Raw genomic sequence first — 16,357 nt, 5'->3', positions numbered from 1 at the left:
AACTGTAATAGACCGCCGAGTCTATTTTCTATTTGAATGCATATTGTGTGCAGTTGATACATTTTTAATAGGCTATGCGTTTTGTTGTGTTTAGACCGCTGTGTCTATTTTCTATTTATAGATCTCATTAATGGCCTTATAGACAATTGTGTCTATATTCTATCTGAATAGATTGTGTAATTGTAGTTTACATTTTATGTTTTAAGTTATGTTAAAGATGGTTTGGCTCAGACCCTGTGAGTCACCGTCACACCAGCACCAAGGACAGCGATGCTCTCAGATTGACGGCTGTCAGGCTGCGTGGCGTGTGTGTGTGTGTGTGTGTGTGTGTGTGTGTGTGTGTGTGTGTGTGTGTGTGTGTGAACTGTTTTGTGGCTTTCTGAGGCACCTAGGCTTGCTTGGCTCAGTAAATGTGAGCATTTGTGTTGTTTGCTGGGTATGATGAGGTGTCCGTTATCTTTAAGTTGTTGAATAGTAAAATAATTATCATAAGGGCCCATTGAGAATGCTCCGCCCCCTCTGTGCTGAAACCCACGCTCTGCCACTGGCGGAGGCTAAAACAAAACAGAAGAAATCAGGAGCACAGAAACGAAAAGATAGAAAAAGCCATTGTAATGGCACCTTAAGTTGTTTTATTGTAATTTTATTGAGTATGTCTTTGTATTGGGACTGAGTTGGGAATGTTTAATGTGAATTTTATTTATATGCTGCTATGTTGGTCAGTCATGTGTTTTTTCTTATTTATTGTATTTATTTATTTTGCCATTTTGTATATAATACCAGTCTGAGATGGATGTTTGTTTAGCCCTATATGATGCAGTGAGTTGGAACTTGGAGGTCATTGGTATTTTGCTGAATGCGGCAATAAAATGAGGAGGATAATAATTATAATTGTTGTCATGACACTTTCTTTGGCTTTCTCGTTTCTCATTCAGTTTTTACTCCTTATATTGTCTAAAATTGAATAGGAGAATACACAGAGCTTTGCCCTGTTGCACTATTCACCACCCTGCAGTTATTATTATCCTGTGCTATGCATTCATTTGCTGATCTGGAATGGTCTTTTTTGTTATAATCATTGAAGCTGCTTGTGGCTGTCAATCTGTTTCTAAACGACTTAAAGTCATGCAAAGTTAACCGATACGACCCGTAAGATCCCAAAAATTTTGTGCGTGCGCGCGCACGCAGTTTAGGCCTCCGCTACGCGGGGGCCCCTTTGGGCTCAGAACCCATAAGGGATTACACCTGGCGACGCCCCTTACACATCGTCACCATCAATGTCAATTTAATCCACTTACTGTACTTTGGCTTGAAAGCCTTCTCAAACTTGACTGTGAAACTATACACGTGCACTCATTCAAATGAAAACACTGGCGTGACGGACTCTGCAAAAGAAGGCGGGGCCAACAGAGGATCATGCGCTGCGATTTGCTGATGAGTGCTGATGAGAGCTCAAAGTGCGGAGGACGACAGGTCATCTTCACATCTGTATGCCGTGGCCTGCTAGATTGAATGAATTGACTAAGGAACTGGGCTAAGGTGAGCTTGGCTCACTTCAACCCATGGGTACAGACCAAAGCAAGGTGGCTTGTGTAATGTTATTCATCTTTTCTTAATCACCAGTGTGTTAACTGTTCTGCTTGTATAAGAAAGAGGTAATTCATCCCAGCTTTTATATGTGGGTTCCATATTAGCTAGGGGTGTAACGATATATCGTGCCACGAAATTTCGCGATACACAAAACATCACGATACGTGTCGTGGAGGTGACAAACTGTAGCACAATATTGGGTTATTGATATTAATCTATTGTGTTTTCTAGTAACATCCTATTGGTAGCGGGATCACGTGACGACCGCGCCTCGACCCGCGGACCAAAATCTTCCTCCGCTCAGAAAGAAACTAGTACCGTTTTGCGTCCCGATCACGGGACTCTTGCGGGGTTTTGAGCTCCAAACTTTTACTTATACGGTGAACATGAATCAATCTTTTTTATGATGTAAAGATTGTGTCGAGGATGAAACGATAACGGGGTTCACCTTACGGCCTCAGGCTGGAGCAGGTGAAGCTCTGAGCTCTGGAACAAATAAATAACAGTCATGTTACATTTGGAGTTTGGGACTTTTCATAGTTTATTTATTTACTTTTATTTATTTATTTAATTTTAGTTGTTACATTTCTGTAAAAGAAAAAAGTCAAGTCATACATGAGAGAAACTATTCAGTTTGTGGCTAAATATTTGTACTTGTATGAAACTGAAGATGCATAATGCAAACCTGACATTTACTTTTAGTTCAGTTTGTGAAAAATGGTTGGCCTGGCCTTCTCTTTAAAACTTAAACAGTTATAAAGCATTACAAACTGTAACAATAGGGCAAACGCACAGCATTGTTTTGTATTTTGTGTATTTCAAATAAAATAAAATTTTTTCCAGTCATATGTTCCTCATTCAAGGTTGTTAAAAAAATACTGCTAAAATATCGTATCGTATCGTATCGTTATTGTGACGTCAATATTGTGTATCGTACCGTATCGTGAGATTAGTGTATCGTTACACCCCTAATATTAGCCAAAGGTGGTGTGTAAAATAGACCTACATGTAAATATCTTGAATGCTCCAGGTGGGTTTGCCTCCTGGTTCCTGGGGGGCCTGTTTGCAAGCTCCAGGTACCGTCCCCTTGTGCCCTATCTGGACTCTTAAGTGGGATCTAGCTGGTTTATGGGTGGGCCCAACTGGCTCATTTTTAAATAAGGAGATACATTACTGAAACTACAAACAAACCTCACTTGGCCCATGTCCAGTGTGTCCACTTTCGTCTCAGTATGTGTCCCTCATAGGCCGTAAGTATTTTCAAGTCTTAAAATGTAAAATGATGTGTGTGAGCAGCATCTTTGCATGAAAACTGGTTTGGCAGTTCCTGATGATGCTCAAGATGTTTTTACCTCAGTACCTCAGCCATACACTCGTGTCCACAAACAAGATGCAGACCAATCAAGCACGCCTTCAATTAAAATCCTGGACTTCTGAAACTGCAAGGGTATAGGGACCGGTCAGTCCGGTCAGTCCGGTCCGTCCGGTCCATCCGGTCAGTCTGGACAGTCCGGTCAGTCCGCCTGGATGGGAAGGTGGCTGGGCTGGAGGAGGTGGCTATTCCAGCTGCTGCCACAGCTGCTGGAGCCGGTCCTGCTGGACAGAGCCGTCCAACATCTGAGCACAGACATGAATACCAGACATAATGCCAGAAAAGACACGGATCTAATCTCTGATCCAGTTCTGATCCAGTTCTGATCCAGTTCTGATCCAGTTCTGATCCAGTTCTGATCCAGTTCTGATTCAGTTCTGATCCAGTTCTGATCCAGTTCTGATTCAGTTCTGATTCAGTTCTGATTCAGTTCTGATCCAGTTCTGATCCAGTTCTGATTCAGTTCTGATCCAGTTCTGATTCAGTTCTGATTCAGTGTCTGATTCAGTTGTGATCCAGTTGTGATCCAGTTCTGATCCAGTTCTGCACCAGTTCTGATCCAGTTCTGATCCAGTTCTGCACCAGTTCTGATCCAGTTCTGATCCAGTTGTGATCCAGTTTTGCACCACTACTCAGTGCGTTTACATGCAGCAATTCAATCTGGTAACAGATCGGATCAGATAATGACATGCAGAAGATCGGATCACTTGTCTGAGTATATATGCTGTTCAGAGATCAGACTGAATAACCCACCGTAACCAGAGCATGGCTGACTCCGTGACGCTAGGTGGCGCTGTACCCAAGGTAACCATTTCAACAAAGAGCCACTTCCGGTTGACCTCCGCTTAACAACAAGGAAAGGAAAACGTGCATTCTCACTGCTTTCCTATTAATAATCTGTCTAAAACAGCCTTTCTCAACCTTTTTTCAGTCATGACACCTTTCAAAAGTGAATAAAATCTCACGACACCCCAGAGTAAAATATAATTAAAAACCGCACTGCATCGCTCTGACTGTAAGTAGAAGTCATCGTTCACTGTTGTGCTTGGTTGCCACGCTGATGGACAGAAACTATGGTGATTTTTAAAAGAAAGACTGCCTAAAGAGACTTTTCCAGCCGGCTTTTCCAGCTTTTCACACCGGCCGTTCAAAGTGAAGCCTGATTTATGGCTCCGCGTTAAATCGACGCAGAGCCTACGCCGTAACGTACGCGGCGAAGCGCACCGTAAGCGTGCGTCGCCGCGTAACCTACGGCGTAATCTCTGCGTTGGTTAACACGGAACAATAAATCAGCCTTAAGGCTGCGAGCGGCATGTGAGCGACGGATGACTGAGGGGGAACAGTTTCACCAGGAGTGGAAGGCAGCGCCGGGCAAGTTATGCCACAGTTTGCAGATGGATTGTTGATGCGTGGGCTAATGTGTCTGCTGGGATTATTTTGCGAGCTTTTGCAAAAGCGTGCATTTCCGAGGCGCCGCACGGCACGGTAAGTGACTCTGACAGCGAGGAATTTCGGACTGGCACAGCTGATTTAGCGGAGCTCTTTAATGCAGAAACAGAGGACGAGGACTTTGATGGGTTTGATTAATGTAAAAACTGAAATAAAGTAGCCTACAATCAAACAAAGTTTTGCTCCCGCTCTATTTTTAAATACCCACGCTTGTGTGTTTGTGTGTGTGTTCTGCGGCGCGCGTGTGTGTCGTGTGTGTAGACGGCTCCTTTACGGTCGGTGCGCCGTGTGTGTGTTTTAAATACAGAAATGACACAAAACTGAGGGTGTGCCTTTCCACACGGCGCCCGTATGGTCGCGAAAATACAAATTACAAATTACAAATTACCTATTCTGAAATGTCAGAATAGGTAATTTTTTGACGACACCCCTGAAGCATTCAGACGACACCCCAGGGTGCTACTACTGAGCACGCGCCGTCACCTTTCACTTCCGGGTGAATCTCCTCCCCCGGGGGAAAACCCCACCCGGGGGAAATTCTCGAGCATGCGCAGACTGCAATATCTATGTCCCCGTATACATGGCGTTAACAACCTGATTGCGGCTGGGTTATCTAGGTGCTCCAACCTGGTTAATGAATCCGGTTAGTCAGTCCCACATAGGTCCCAACTAGATCAGGTTGAGGTGTTTACATGCAGTTTAAAAGTCTGAACGATGTCTAACCCGATCTGCAACCAGATTGAACTCCTGCATGTAAACGCACTGGTGTGAACGGTGTAACAGGTTTTGCTGAGTCATGTGTCCTCCAGTATCAGTGTCATCACTGCTGGGAGGGGACAGACAGTTTGGTTGCTTTAGTTCCGGGACAGTTCAGGTTGTGAAGCAGCAGCAGTCGAGGGGATGGACGTAAAGCGTTGTGCTGTGGTCTCGTAAATAAAGTGTTGCCTTTCTTCTCTCTTTGGTTTCCCTCTCGTCTGTGATGTTGCCGTCACACGTGGCCCACCTTGAAGGCCCTCGTCAGCAGGTCCAGGTCACCTATGCTGGCAGCCTGGAACAGCTCGGGCCGGTCCATCATGGAGATGGCGATTCTCAGGGCGGTCCAGATGTTGGCAGACATTTCGTGGTGGCTGCAGCGGTGACTCCGACTCTGCTGGTTCAGCGCTGTGAGGAAGTTACTGACCGCCTCCCTGGAGAAGCAGAACCAGATGAAGGGTGAGCCATGAGCAGCAGGATGTGGACCAGTCAGCAGTGGTGCCGGTACCTGTGAGCTCCCAGGTTGATGTAGCTGATTCCTAGGTTGTATCTGGAGCGGATGAATCCGGGCTGCAGCTCCAGGGCTCGGGTGTACGCCTCCACCGCCTCCTCACTACGGTTCCCATTAGCCAGTGTCGCTCCCAGCCGGTTCCAAAGCAGGTAGTCCTGGGGAGGGAGAGATGGGACGCCATGAAGACTGTATGATGGTCCTGGTGCCATTTACAGCTGTAACCATGAGTTTACAGGAAGTTTCAAGAGAAAATCTCCTTTTTTTTTCTCCACACCTGACAGAAAAGTCCAGGAAGTAATGACATTATGACAGATGAAGTGCCACAGTGCTCAGGACGAGGACTCCCTATGTGTCCCACCACCTCCTCCCACTCCCCAGGGAAATACGGCGGCGTTCTCAGCAAGCCAAAGGGATAAAATCCCCCCTGTGTGCCCTGGGCCTGGGTCTGGGCCTGGGTCTGGTCCTGGGCCTGGGTCTGGGTCTGGGCCTGGGTCTGGTCCTGGGCCTGGGCCTGGGTCTGGGTCTGGTCCTGGGCCTGGGTCTGGTCCTGGGCCTGGGTCTGGGTCTGGGTCTGGGCCTGGGTCTGGTCCTGGGCCTGGGCCTGGGCCAGGGTCTGGTCCTGGGCCTGGGTCTGGGTCTGGGTCTGGTCCTGGGCCTGGGTCTGGTCCTGGGCCTGGGTCTGGGTCTGGGTCTGGGCCTGGGTCTGGTCCTGGGCCTGGGCCTGGGCCAGGGTCGGGTCCTGGGCCTGGGTCTGGGTCTGGGTCTGGGTCTGGTCCTGGGCCTGGGTCTGGTCCTGGGCCTGGGTCTGGGTCTAGGTCTGGGCCTGGGTCTGGGTCTGGGTCTGGGTCTGGTCCTGGGCCTGGGTCTGGTCCTGGGCCTGGGTCTGGGTCTGGGCCTGGGCCAGGTTCTGGGTCTAGGTCTGGGTCTGGGCCTGGGCCAGGTTCTGGGTCTAGGTCTGGGCCTGGGTCTGGGTCTGGGCCTGGTCCTGGTCCTGGGCCTGGGTCTGGGTCTGGGCCTGGGCCAGGGTCTGGGTCTGGGCCTGGGTCTGGGTCTGGGTCTGGGCCTGGGTCTGGGTCTGGGCCTGGGTCTGGGCCTGGGTCTGGGTCTGGGTCTGGGCCTGGGTCTGGGCCTGGGTCTGGGTCTGGGCCTGGGTCTGGGCCTGGGTCTGGGTCTGGGTCTGGGCCTGGGTCTGGGTCTGGGTCAGACCCAGGCCCAGGGTCTGGGTCTGGGCCTGGGTCTGGGCCTGGGTCTGGGTCTGGGTCTGGGCCTGGGCCTGAGCCTGGAGGACTGGTCCTTGGCCTAGAGGACTGGTCCTGGGTCTGGGCCTGGAGGACTGGTCCTGGGCCTGGGCCTGGGCCTGGGCCTGGGCCTGGGCCTGGGCCTGGGTCTGGGTCTGGGTCTGGGTCTGGGTCTGGGCCTGGGTCTGGGCCTTGAGGACTGGTCCTGGTTGGACACGTCTGCAGACGTCCTGGCCAGAGGAACCACCGGAGCTGCTTCCTACTCTGGTGTCTCCTGATGACTGAACTTCTCTGTCTCTACAGGGAGAGTCCAGACCCTGCACTTGTTTACTCCACCTGGTTCTTAAGTATAATTATAATATAATAGTGTAATGGGCTTCATCAGACCGGGACCTCCAGCATGTGCTGGGGCGGTTTGCGGCCGAGTGCGACGCGGCAGGGATGAGAATCAGCACCTCCAAGACCGAGGCCATGGTTCTCGACCGGAAAAGGGTGGCATGCCTTCTCCGGGTGGGTGGAGAAGTCCTGCCTCAGGTGGAGGAGTTCAAGTATCTCGGGATCTTGTTCACGAGTGAGGGAACAATGGAGCGTGAGATTGACAGGCGGATCGGTGCAGCGTCCGCAGTTATGCGGTCGATGTACTGGACCGTCGTGGTAAAGAGGGAGCTGAGTCGAAAGGCGAAGCTCTCGATTTACCGGTCAATCTACGCTCCTACCCTCACCTATGGTCATGAACTTTGGGTAGTGACCGAAAGGACAAGATCGCGGATACAAGCGGCCGAGATGAGTTTCCTCCGCAGGGTGGCTGGACGCTCCCTTAGAGATAGGGTGAGGAGTTCGGTCACCCGGGAGGAGCTCGGAGTCGAGCCGCTACTCCTCCACATTGAGAGGAGTCAGCTGAGGTGGCTTGGGCATCTGTACCGGATGCCTCCTGGACGCCTACCTAGGGAGGTGTTCCAGGCATGTCCCACCGGGAGGAGACCCCGGGGAAGACCCAGGACACGCTGGAGAGACTATGTCTCTCGGCTGGCCTGGGAACGCCTCGGACTCCCCCCGGAAGAGCTGGAGGAAGTGTCTGGGGTGAAGGAAGTCTGGGCATCCCTGCTGAGGCTGCTGCCCCCGCAACCCGGTAACGGAAAAGCGGGAGAAGATGAGTGATGAGTGAGTGATAATAGTGTAATTATAGCACGGTCTGTGTGAATACTCCATTCTGATTGGCTGGCAGGTGGAGGTTATAAGTGATAACCTACACCTAGAAAACAAGTTCGGTCAAATTGCCAGATAACTTTAATATCATTGCGCTGGATCCACTGCCAGGTGGTAACCACGGCAACGGAGATTCAGAAAAGAAGAGGACGGTGACATGAGTGGTTTTGTAATTTCTTTTAATCTATTTGGTGAATTTAACAATTTTGATGACTGGGATGCAGAAGAGGAGAAAAAAGAAACTAGGCGAGCGGAGCTGAGCAGACTAGAATATCTCCCGTTGCTGAGTCGTATCTCAGGTTTGTCCTAGTTCCTGCAGAATCAACACTGTGTCCATTAAGGAGCTTATGGGACGGTAGTGATTGTTCCAGGTATTAGTCAGACCCTCAGGTGTTACCAAGGAAACTGAGTTATGGCTTGTTAAAAAACTTTGTAACTTACCAGGTTACAACGGCTGCAGACGAGAGATTAAATAGTTCGCTCAGCCGTTTTTTGGTAAGTGACCGTGGTATAAGCGGGATAATGCCCTTCCAGGTGTACATTAACGACAAGGTGAAGGTATATTGAAGGTGTTGGAGCAGTGGTCTCACGCCTGTCCTGGCTAAAGGAGTGAGAACCGGACAGAGATCCACCCGTTCTGTCAGGAGGAATGGACTGAAACTTTAGCAAGATGCCGTGAGAAGCTTTCAGGAGGGAAACTCAAAACGTTTGACTGAAGTTAAATGGTTTAACGGCAGTTCAACCAAATACTAACAGCAGCAGACAGTTGGGTTTGAATCTAAAGTTTTAAAGGTGAAACTGGACGTGTGGAGATAAGGACGGTGTCTCGTGAGTAGAGTTAGTCCACAATGGGTCAAGGTTGAGAAGTACACAATCAAGGAAAGTCTAGGTCCTGTCCCCGTGACGACAGCTGCCCAGGTGTGTGTGTTACCAGGTGTGTGTGTTACCTGCGGTCTGACGGACAGTGCTGCACTGAAACACTCCACTGCCTTTTGGAAGTCAGAGCTCAGGTTGAAGAGGACTCCTAGTCCGGTCTGTAGGTCTGGGTCCACATGGTCCAGATTCAGCAGAGACGCCTCTTGGAAGAGGAGGAGCACTTCCTCAAGTTCACATCTACAAACACACACTCACACGTTAACGTGGGGACAGAATAACATGTTGCATGAGCAACTGCTTCAGATGGAGCCGTGGCCCAGATCATTTCCTGCTCAGACTGTGTGGAAGGACAGGAGCTCTGGCCACTATGGGACATTCAAGACAACACAGAGAATCCAAACAAGCCACCTAAACAAGAACTTAGATCATGATTCACAAGCAGCCTCATGTCTTGTGATCTGAAAATAGTTTCCTGTATTATTATGAGTTAATAAAGCCACATTCTGGGGTTTGTCTGTCAATTTGACATAATTATGAGTAAAAGAAAAACTGACTTTGATATAACAAATTTGTGAGTATGAGTCTGAATTTCTTATTTATAATGATTATAGGCCAGAGCTAATCAGAGCGTCTGCAGGAATGTGAGGCTGTTTGTGTAAATATGATCCTGTTAGGGACAGCTGAGCTGTTGAGGTGAGCTAGCTGACGATGGCTGGTATCAGGGCTGGACTGGGACAAAAAATCGGCCCGGGCATTTTGAGCCTAGACCGGCCCACCAGGTATTGATGGAAAGAAAATTAAGCCTATGAATGAAAACAAACGTTCTTGTGACACCGCTTGTACACTGTCTTGTTGGTGTGTATGTTCTTGTCTAATAAACCTAAACCATCCCCCCCAGTCCCGTTATAGATGTACTTAGTACTGTTTCTGAGTAGACCAGCAAACTTGTATGGCAAGCCGTTTTAACATTTAATAGCTAGACTGGATATGTGTTGCAGATATCTGTAATTCAATTCTTCCTAGTCAAAAAGAACATTTCAGATATCTACAATGATATATTAACCCATTTTAAACAGGGGGGACGCATTCTGACAGCGTGAAATACTGCTGTCAGAATGCGTTCCCCCTCTGTTTATCATGAAGGGATGCTCACACATCTTTCAAATTCATACTGCTGACTTCTTTCACCACCACAGATAAGTCCTTTGATTTTCAGGCTGATATCATCATATTTGACCATTTTAAACAGGGGGAATGCAGCGCTGCCTCTGTTTTTACTAACTAATGACCATGAATTGCCTAAACAGTGGGTTCTTCCAATATATGTATATATACAGAAAGTCTTTTCTGCGATGGCATCACTGTAGGTAAACATTTCTCCAAAAAGATTGATGTATTATTTCACCCACCCACTAATAATCACAGCATTATTAAAATTTAGTGACAATCACGAATCCAAACACCACTGTCCCTGTCAAAAAAGCAACTTAAATTTGGAGTTGCTAATTTAGTTTTATAGAATATATAAGATATTGAATATGAACTCATCATTCTTCAAATAGTAGCCTATCAATAATAATATCAATAATAAGCCACGCGCTCTAATGTTGTGACTACTCCAGCCAGAGCTGCCTGGGAGATTTGCGAGGCCCTGTGTGGAATGGCTGGGGGGGCCCCTTGCGCGTGAGCGTAGCGAGCGCGCGCAAAATTTTTTGGGTTTTTCGGGTCGGATCGGGTGTCTATATGTGCAATTTTAACTCTCCAATTAGCAAAATACTGGATACCTTCCCCTGCCTCATCATCATTTGGCTTGCCTCGACGCGGGGCCACATGGCTGCTTGAGACCCGGTCGGATCGGTGATTTTTGTAACAAATTTATCAAACGAGCCTTTCAGAGAGACATTAAACTCTTCCATTTTCTTTAGTTTTTTTCTTTTTTCATCCCCTGATGGAAATTTCCTGATCCTGTCTCGTTCTCTCGACATTGTGTGACAGTTTGTTCCAACTCCACCGTCTGGATCAGAGCAGCTTGTGTCTGCGCTTGGTCTGATCAGTTGTGTTGAACAACAGACACGCGCATCATTGCACATATATTTATTGATATGCACAGACTAGTACACATTTAGGTCTGTAATGGAACGTGACTGTTGATATTTATAAGGGAAAAAACGAAATAAATTTGAAAAAAAAAAAAAAATTTGAAAAAAAAAACAAAAAAAAAAACGGCCCATAGCGCGAGGCCCCCTTGGGGCGCGAGGCCCCCTTGGGGCGCGAGGCCCCGTGTGGTCGCACGGTTCGCGCACCCCTTGCGGCGGCCCTGACTCCAGCCCATAACCAATCAAACAAACTCATCATAACCAATCGGCCAGTGGTACCAGTTGTTGTCAGGTAAAAAACTAAATCAAATGGGCCGATAGGCCTGCCCGGGCCAAAAAAAAAAAAATTAGGCCCAACATCCCCATCGGCCCACCGGGCAAATGCCCGGTATGCCCGATGGCCAGTCCACCCCTGGCTGGTATAGATGATAGATAGAAATATATCGATACCAAATCATTTCGGTCAGTTTATTCTGTTTTCTCTGGCAACTTCTGTTTTGTAGTCAGACATAGTTTTTTCATGAATATTTGGAACTTAGACTTAGACTTTTTTTGTTGCAGATGTGCATTCTGATAAAGTCGCAGTTCTATTTCGTCCCTACTGACCGCCAGGCGGTGCTGTAAGCACTGGATATCTCCCCTCGCGCATGCGCATGTCGAGTACAATACCAACAATGTCACGTCACCCGTGACCCCTGCATGACCCCCGGAAGGGGTATATCTTCCGGCGTCAGCATGGGATCGACTCCTTATTCTTCTCGCATCGCGCGTCTGAAGTACAGGACGGAAATAGGAGCTTTGTGAAGCTTCTTCCTTTCCTCCCTAAAACCGCCGGCCCCGGTGCAGCTTCGTGCCATTCAGGTAGGAGTAACGATTTTTTTCATCCTCCGAGAGGCTGTGGCCGGCGCGGTATTGATGGTGTCGGGTTGCGGCGGCGTCTCCCCGCCCCGCCCCCCAGCCCAGCTGACAGAAGGTGAGCTGTCAGCTGCGCCTGACACCTGAACAATCTGTGCAGGGAGACAGCGTTTCGCTTCCTCTCCCGCTTTATTAATGTGACAACATTATTTTTTCCTTGCAGATTATTTTTTTCTTTTGAAAAAAAAAAAGGAAAAAAAGAAGACAGAAAAGGATTATTTTTTTCTTTTGAAAAAAACAACACAAACACCTTTTTTGGTCTTTCTTACAGCCGTGGTGAAGGCAGCGTGTCCGCTCCCTCTCCCACCGGCACATTTGTGGTGACAGCAGCGTTTCGCTCCCTCTCCCACTTTATTAATGTGACAACATTATTTTTTCCTTGCAGATTATTTTTTTCTTTTGAAAAAAAAAAATATAAGAAAGGAAAAGAAGAGCGCCCTTTTGGCCTGTTTTGCGGCCGTGGTGACGGCAGCATGTCCGCTCCCTCTCCCACCGGCTCGTTCATGGTGACGGCAGCATTCGTTCCCTCTCCCACTTATTGATGTGACATTATTTTTCCTTGCAGTTATTTTTTTCTTTGAAAAAAAAAAAAGAAAAAGGAAAGAAACAGGAGAGGATTGTTCTCTTCTTTTGAGTAAAGACGCCTTTTTTTGCCTTTTCTCATAGCCGTGGTGACGGCAGCGTGGCCCTCCCCTCTCCCGCCGGCATATTGGCGGTGACGGCAGCGTGCTCGCTGTGGTGACGGCAGCGTTTCCGCTCCCCTCTCCCACTGACACACCCGTGTTGACGGTAGCGTGGCCCTCCCGTCTCCCGCCGGCATATTGGCGGTGACGGCAGCGTGCTCGCTGTGGTGACGGCAGCGTTTCCGCTCCCCTCTCCCACTGACACATCTGTGCTGACGGAAGCGTGGCCCTCCCCTCTCCCGCCTGCATATTGGCGGTGACGGCAGCGTGCTCGCTGTGGTGACGGCAGCGTTTCTGCTCCCCTCTCCCACTGACACATCCGTGCTGACGGTAGCGTGGCCGCTCCCCTCTCCCGCCAGCATATTGGTGGTGACGGCAGCGTGCTCGCTGTGGTGACGGCAGCGTTTCCGCTCCCCTCTCCCACCGACACCTACGTGGTGACTGCAGCGCGTCCGCTCCCCTCTCCCACCGGCACATCCGTGGTGACGGCAGCGTGACCGCTCCCACCGACACATTCGTGTGAACGGCAGCGTGTCCGCTCCTCTCTCCTGCCAGCACATCCGTGGCGACGGCAGCGTGTCCGCTCCCTCTCCCACCGGTCGCTGTGATGGAGCGTTCATGCCCAGGGTGCATGGCCGCCCTGGACCCTGCGGATGACCAGGACCTCTGCGTGTCGTGCCTCGGCCCTGAGCAGCCGGGGCCGTCGGCCAGCCTCCCCTCATCTCAGCCGGGGTCTTCTCTGAAGCGATCGGCAAAGAGAGTGGTGGGGGCCCCCAAACGACGGCGGATGACGAGCCAGCTCTCCTCGAAGGTAGATCGCTTGGCTGCCGACATGGAGCAGATGAAGGCGCTCCTCCTCAATCTGCAACCTGGTACTGGCCAGGTGGAACCTGCCATGCCAGAGTTTGCTCTGGGGTCGCCACCGCCGCTGCCGGAACGCCATCTCCATTGCAGCCTCGGCCTCACAGCGCTCGGGGTTCTCCTCGCACTCATCTGCCCAGAGATCTCGGGAGGGGACGGTTTGTTCCTCCGTGCAGAGCATTATCCGCACTGCCCTGGCACACTTGCAGCCGGATGCACCGCGTGCGGAGGTGGCCTCTAGCGCCTTCCACAGGCGCAATCCTTCTCCGGTGGAATTCACCATTCCGTCTTCGTCGGATTTTTTGAGGGAGCTGCACTCATGCTGGAGAGATGTCACAGCCGGCTGATGACCGTGCTCTGACGGCGATGGAGGACGCTGCTGTGGCTGGTCTCCACCACATGCCCCCCCCATCGAGCCCTCCATTGCAGCACTGATAGTGGCTCCTGATGAGGCTCTGAAGCCAGATCCCAAGTGCCCCTCTACCCAGAGTAGGGTTACTGATGGGCATATTTGTAAGGCTTATGAAACAGCGGCACGCATCGGCCGGCTGGGAAACACCCTTTCTCATCTGCTACTGGCTCTCTCCACCTCCCTGCAGGATGCACAGGTGGATGATTCCACACGGGACTTGTGTGATGTGTCCCTACAGGCTTTTGCCTCCCAAACGAGGGAACTGGGGCGGCTGATGTCCACCCTGGTGCACACGCGCCGTCATGTCTGACTGGCGCAGTCACCCCTGACGGAGACTGCTCGTAGGGTTCTTCGTCAGGCATCGGCAGAACCGGGGGAGCTGTTTGGGGCAACTGCCCTGGAAGCTCTGAACCGCACCGCCCTGGCCGATGAGACCAGGCAGCGGCTGGTGTACCTTCACAGGGGTGCGGCCGCTTCCTGTACACCGGGAGGCCCTTCACCGGCCCCCGGGCCTCTCCCCCGGCCGCCTGCCCACGGCGGCCGGCGCGGCTTTCAGCGGTCTGTGAGTCAGCCTGCTGGTGACTTTCGCCCCCCTGTGCGCGGACCGTCCCACCAGCGTCGGGGCGTTGATCCCGACCGTCGCCCCCCCGGGACGTCCAGAGCCCGGGGGAGACGGCGCTAAGGCCACGGAGCCGGTCGTCAGCTACTTTTCCGGCAGCAGCTCGGTTACTGGGCTGCCTGCTCATTGGGGCCCGGGTGGTTTCCCCCCTAGCCCAGGGGTACGTATTGCAGTTCCGACACCGGCCTCCTACCTCCGGCCGGGTTGAGATGACCATCGTCAGAGACCCGGCAAACATTCCGGCTCGGGCTCAGGTGTTGCCCGCCCTACTGGCCAAGAGCGCCATCATGCCGGTGGACCCCCCGCCGCGGCCTGGGGGTTCTACTTGAGCTACTTTCTCGTCAGCAAGAGAGACGACGGACGTCGTCCCATCTTGGACCTGAGGGACCTCGACGAATACATGAAGGTCCTGCCCTTCCGGAGGCTTGACCACAGCAGATGCTCTGCGTTGGTCAGGAGGAAGTGGTTTGCAACTGTGGACCTACAGGGCGCTTTTTCACGTGCCGGTCGCGGCACGTCACCGGCAGTTCCGGGGGTTCGCCTACCGGGGCCACCGTTGTCGGTTCAGGGTGCTCCTGTGCGGGCTCTCACCGAGGATTTTTTCCACCAGGTGCGTGATGGCAACCCTTGCCCCTCTTATACCTTTGGGCCTGCTGTCGCTACGCCCCCTACAATGTGGCTGGACAGCCTCGCCTGGATGCCAAGAGGCACGGGCGCAGGCTGGTCAGGGTTTCGCGGGTGTGTGTCTATACCCTTGCACCCTGGAAAGGCGGGACATTCCGGCTGAGGGGTGTGCCCTTAGGTGCTGTCCCCTCCCTGCCGGGAGGCTGTCATCAGTAGTCCTCCCGGGTCCGCACGCGCCACATCAACGTGCTGGAGCTCTGGGCTCTGCACTTCACACTCTAACATTTTTTGCAACTCCTGTGGGGGAGGCACGTGCCGGTTCGGTCGGACAGTGTGTCCACTGTCCCTTGATCGACCACCAGAGGGGGCACCGACTCTGCACAGCTGCTGCAGGTGTCCCGGGCCCTCCTAGCGTGGACCGCTCCTCGCCTGGAGACAGGAACCGGGTGACGGACTTCCTCTCCCGGTGCAAGCCGCCTTTGCAGAGGGTCCTCCAGAGGGCTCACAGGCTCCTCTTGGTGGCCCCCTTCCGACCGGGGAAACATAGTTTCCACTGCTGCGGAGGCTCTGCTGCGACATGACATGACGCCCCCCAGAGGGACCGTCTTTCCCAGCCGGGGATTCAAGTTTTGCACCCCGACCCCGTCGTTTCAGCTCTGGGTCTGGCTGCTGCGGCGCCCGACCCATTGTTGTCAAGCTGTCCTGAACACGTCAGGGCTGGCATCTCGAATGCCCATGTGCCTCCCACCCGCCTCTGGTATGAGTGCGAGTGGGGGAGATTCTCTGCCTGGTTTGCAGACGGGGCAGAGGACCCTGTTCTTTGCCCCGTGGCCACGATCCTGGGGTTCCTTTCGGTCCCTTTCGGTCCCTCCTGGATGTTGGCCGTGCTCAGTCCACTTTAAGGGTGTATGTGGCGGTCATTTCGTCGCAACATGCCCTGGTTGAGAGTGCCACCGGCTGGTTTCTCTTTCTCAGGGGGGCTCGGAGGCTGCGCCCCCCCCCCCCCCGAGGAGCCCAAAGGCCCCAGTTTTCGATTCCATTCGATTTTTATATAGCGTCTAATACAACAGATGTTGTCTCTAGACGCTTTCCAGAGAACCAGAACATGAACATAAACGTAAATATAAACCCCCGAGCAGTGTGGGACCTGCC

General features: G+C 51.6%; 1 protein-coding gene across 2 annotated transcripts in view; it reads right to left on the bottom strand.

The window, feature by feature from the left end:
• Positions 1–423: 423 nt before the first annotated feature.
• Positions 424–16,357, bottom strand: part of LOC133453170 (PEX5-related protein-like) — a 112,158-nt gene continuing 96,224 nt past the window's right edge. For both annotated transcript variants that reach the window (XM_061733075.1, XM_061733076.1), the window contains exons 11-13: positions 9,067–9,232; positions 5,673–5,830; positions 424–5,598 (exon numbers count right to left, since the gene is read on the bottom strand). In XM_061733075.1, coding sequence (XP_061589059.1) covers positions 5,400–5,598; positions 5,673–5,830; positions 9,067–9,232 — 523 coding nt within the window. In that variant the 3' untranslated portion in view covers positions 424–5,399. The remainder of the gene's footprint in view (positions 5,599–5,672; positions 5,831–9,066; positions 9,233–16,357) is intronic.

The sequence above is a fragment of the Cololabis saira genome, chromosome 10 (assembly GCF_033807715.1).
Source record: "Cololabis saira isolate AMF1-May2022 chromosome 10, fColSai1.1, whole genome shotgun sequence".
Classification (NCBI taxonomy): domain Eukaryota; kingdom Metazoa; phylum Chordata; class Actinopteri; order Beloniformes; family Belonidae; genus Cololabis; species Cololabis saira.
Note: the sequence above shows the minus strand (reverse complement) of the source record. Positions and strands in the feature narration are given on the sequence as shown.